Raw genomic sequence first — 3,089 nt, forward strand, 5'->3', positions numbered from 1 at the left:
CAGCGGTTATTAAATCACCCACATAAATACATATAATAAATAAAAAACCAGAAAGGATGAAGTCTTTGGTATATAGAGCTTTTCTCCCCCTTTTTTTCCTTCCTTCTCTGTGTTCTAAGCCCACTCCCTCCTGTACATATTATTCCTCTGGATACCAAAGAGTAGTCCAGAAGTCAGCTGGGTGCCTGACACGGCACGGGTGCGAGCCCGGGTCCTGCTGCGCCTGTGAGCTCGGGGAGGGACAGGCCCTGGGCACTCACACGTAGTCGTTCAGTCTGTACCCGCTGAGCGAGGCCGAGGTGGCCGAGGGGGCCCGGTTGTCCTTGAAGGCGGCGGGGGGTCGGTAGGCCGGTGCGGTGGTGGCCGGGGCGCCCCTGGGCTGGGGCTGGTAGGGCCTGGAGGGCGCCTCGTCCTGGCAGGAGAGGCAGAGCAGGGTGCCACCGATGAGCGACAGGGACGAGGAGATGAAGCCGAGGTACAGGGCCTGCCCGATCTCGAACTTCATGCCGCTGGGCAGCAGCGGGTTGTAGAAGTTCTGCACCACGTCGTGGGTGGTCCAGGACACGGCCACCATGCACAGGAGGCCGGCCAGGATGAAGAGCGCGCCGCCCAGCGCGGCGAACGTGGCCTTGGCCGGCGTGCCCTTGGCGCAGCGGGTGCACTTCATGCCCACCACGGCGCAGGCGCAGGCCACGCCCGACAGCAGGCAGGAGATGACCATGAGCGCGCGGGCCGCCTGCAGGTCTCGCGGCAGCGCCAGCAGCGAGCGGTAGATCTGGCACTGGTAGATGCCCGTGCTGTGCCACACGCACTCCATCCACAGCCCCTTCAGGTAGGACACGGCCGTCAGGATGTTGGTGCCCACGTGCGCCGTGCGGCGCCAGTGCGGCAGGAGGGTGGTGATCAGCGTGCCCACCAGGCCCAGGAAGCTGAGCAGGAAGCCCAGCAGCTGCACGGCCGCGCTGGCCATGGCCCCGGAGGCCGGCTGCCGGGCTCGCTCAGGCGCCCGCCGCGGTCCTAATGAAGCCGGGAGGCGGGGCGGGGAGAGAGAGGAAATGGGTTAAAGATTATCTTTCGATGCATTTATTTCTGCCACCAACTGAGTTTTCCATAGGCAGTTGGTAGAACAATTAAGAGTTTTAAAAATAGTTTCTGCGACTTCATTGGATGATGGAGTACGCTGCCCGTCAAAGACAGTTTTCCCCGGAAGGCTGGAAGGGGAAGGGATGAAGGCAGACATCTGGCTGGCCTGTGCTTCCCAAGGACCCCAAGGAAGGGCAGTCCAGAGCCCCTCTCCTGATCTGTCAGCACTTAGCAAGCCTTGTGGAAAGTTCTACCTGATGTCCACCCTAAAACATTAATGCTGCGTTCGAATCTCATTCCGTACCCTCTGATTAGTGGTCACTTTAGTTGTTAAAGCAGCACAGGGACTGACAAGAGTTAAGGTGTGTGCTACCTATGACTTAGAAATTAGCCTCGGATTGCCGGTCAGGATGAGATGTCTTCCAAAAGTGGGTGACTTCCCTGTACTCTCGGGACGTGAGAGGGTTTGTACCCACAGGCAGGTCTGACGCTTTCTTCCAGAATTCTGGAGCTGGATGTGAACTTAGAGATTGCCCACGGATGCCAGGGGCCAGGAATGACCAAGGTCACCGTGCCTGAGGTGCTGGGGCAGGACCACAAATCAGCAACCACCCCTTCCAGCAGGCCACCTCCTCTCACACCTCTCTGCAGAGGGGTGGGTTTGCTGTGAACCGGGTACTGCTACCAACCTTCCAGAGAGACAGGAATGCAGAACCATTTCAAAGGTTTAAAAATTCTAACCATGGCAAAATCCAGCACATTGTGTGGGGCAAGGACCCAGGACCTATGTAGTGACAGACAACTAGGGGACACTCGGGAAATATTAGAAGGGAGGAAGGAGAGAAGCAGGGAAAAGGAAATGAGGAAAGAGTAAGGGAGGAAGAAAGGAAGGTGGGCAGGCCAGCGAGCAGAAATTCCCCAGTGGACCCCGCGGTCTCCTCTCTGGCCTGGGACAGGGTGACCATCCGTGTTGCCACCCCCACCCGCTGGGTGACTCTCAGGAGGTCTTTCCGGGCTCAGCTTCTTTCTCTAATATGAGGGAGCTCGACTCCGTGGACCCAAAGTGTCTCCTGGTCCTGAGGACAGAAAAGGGATGATTCTCTGCAGATGACAAGTTACCGAAGCATCCAGAGCCAAGGAAGAACCCAGTAGGCAAAACCCACTTCTTCCTTCATCTCAGTTAAGCGAGGGAAGCCTGCAGGGAGCGAGCTGTGGGTCGGTAGGGTCTCTCCCACCTGGGCCACACGGACACTCCCCGCGATGGTCTTGAAGTCTGGGTCCTTGGTGGACAAGTCCCTGTTCCATTACGGTGCAGGATTTGGGTAGTAACGAACACGTCACATTTCCACTGGGGGCCTGTACCATCCTCTTGCTGGATTTAAAACTACGTACTGGGGACAGTATTAAGTTTAAGTGGGGACAATATTAAGGTTAAGACACCTGGGGGCACCTGAGTGACTCAGTGGGTTAAGCCTCTGCCTTCAGCTAAAGTCATGATCTCAGGGTCCTGGGATCGAGCCCCGCATCGGGCTCTCTGCTCGGCAGGGAGCCTGCTTCCCTCTCTCTTTGCCTGCCTCTCTGCCTACTTGTGATCTCTCAAATAAATAAATAAAATCTTAAAAAAAAAACCCCACACCTGTACAAGGATGATTTGTTCAGGACACTGTGTTTTTCACACACACTTCACACTGACTGGCCACCTGCACCTTGTCTCCCCACGAAAGATTTTTCCCTCCACTCAGCAAGGGCCCTGTTTGTGGAGATGCTGTGGTGGTGGTCGTCATGACAGCTGGAACCTGGAGAGCCCAGGGTGATTATAAAGAAAGAAGCCAGGGTGTTGTGGGGTGGGGGTGTGTGTTGGGGGGGACCCTGGCAAGTCCCTGCCGCCCACAGCAGGGCAGGCTGTCCTGCAGTCACTGTGAGGGAGGAGAGGGTCCCACCCAGGGGTCGCTCTGCTGTGTGGGCCAGGGCTGCTTCAGCGACGCCCCCCCCCCCCCCCCCCTTCC

At 57.4% G+C, this 3,089-nt stretch overlaps 1 protein-coding gene across 1 annotated transcript; it reads right to left on the reverse strand.

Annotated features, from left to right (window-relative positions):
- Positions 1-256: 256 nt before the first annotated feature.
- On the reverse strand, positions 257-970 carry LOC111155821 (claudin 14). Its single transcript, XM_022516238.1, has one exon. It carries the CDS (start codon positions 968-970, stop codon positions 257-259), a length of 714 nt encoding a protein of 237 aa, XP_022371946.1.
- Positions 971-3,089: the final 2,119 nt, after the last annotated feature.

Source organism: Enhydra lutris, unplaced genomic scaffold (assembly GCF_002288905.1).
Source record: "Enhydra lutris kenyoni isolate GAN:26980312 unplaced genomic scaffold, ASM228890v2 scaffoldscaffold43, whole genome shotgun sequence".
In the NCBI taxonomy this organism is placed as follows: Eukaryota; Metazoa; Chordata; class Mammalia; order Carnivora; family Mustelidae; genus Enhydra; species Enhydra lutris.

What these genes read in the sequence shown, in the direction of transcription:
- LOC111155821 (XM_022516238.1), bottom strand. Translation starts at nt 970, where the DNA reads ATGGCCAGCGCGGCCGTGCAGCTGCTGGGCTTCCTGCTCAGCTTCCTG.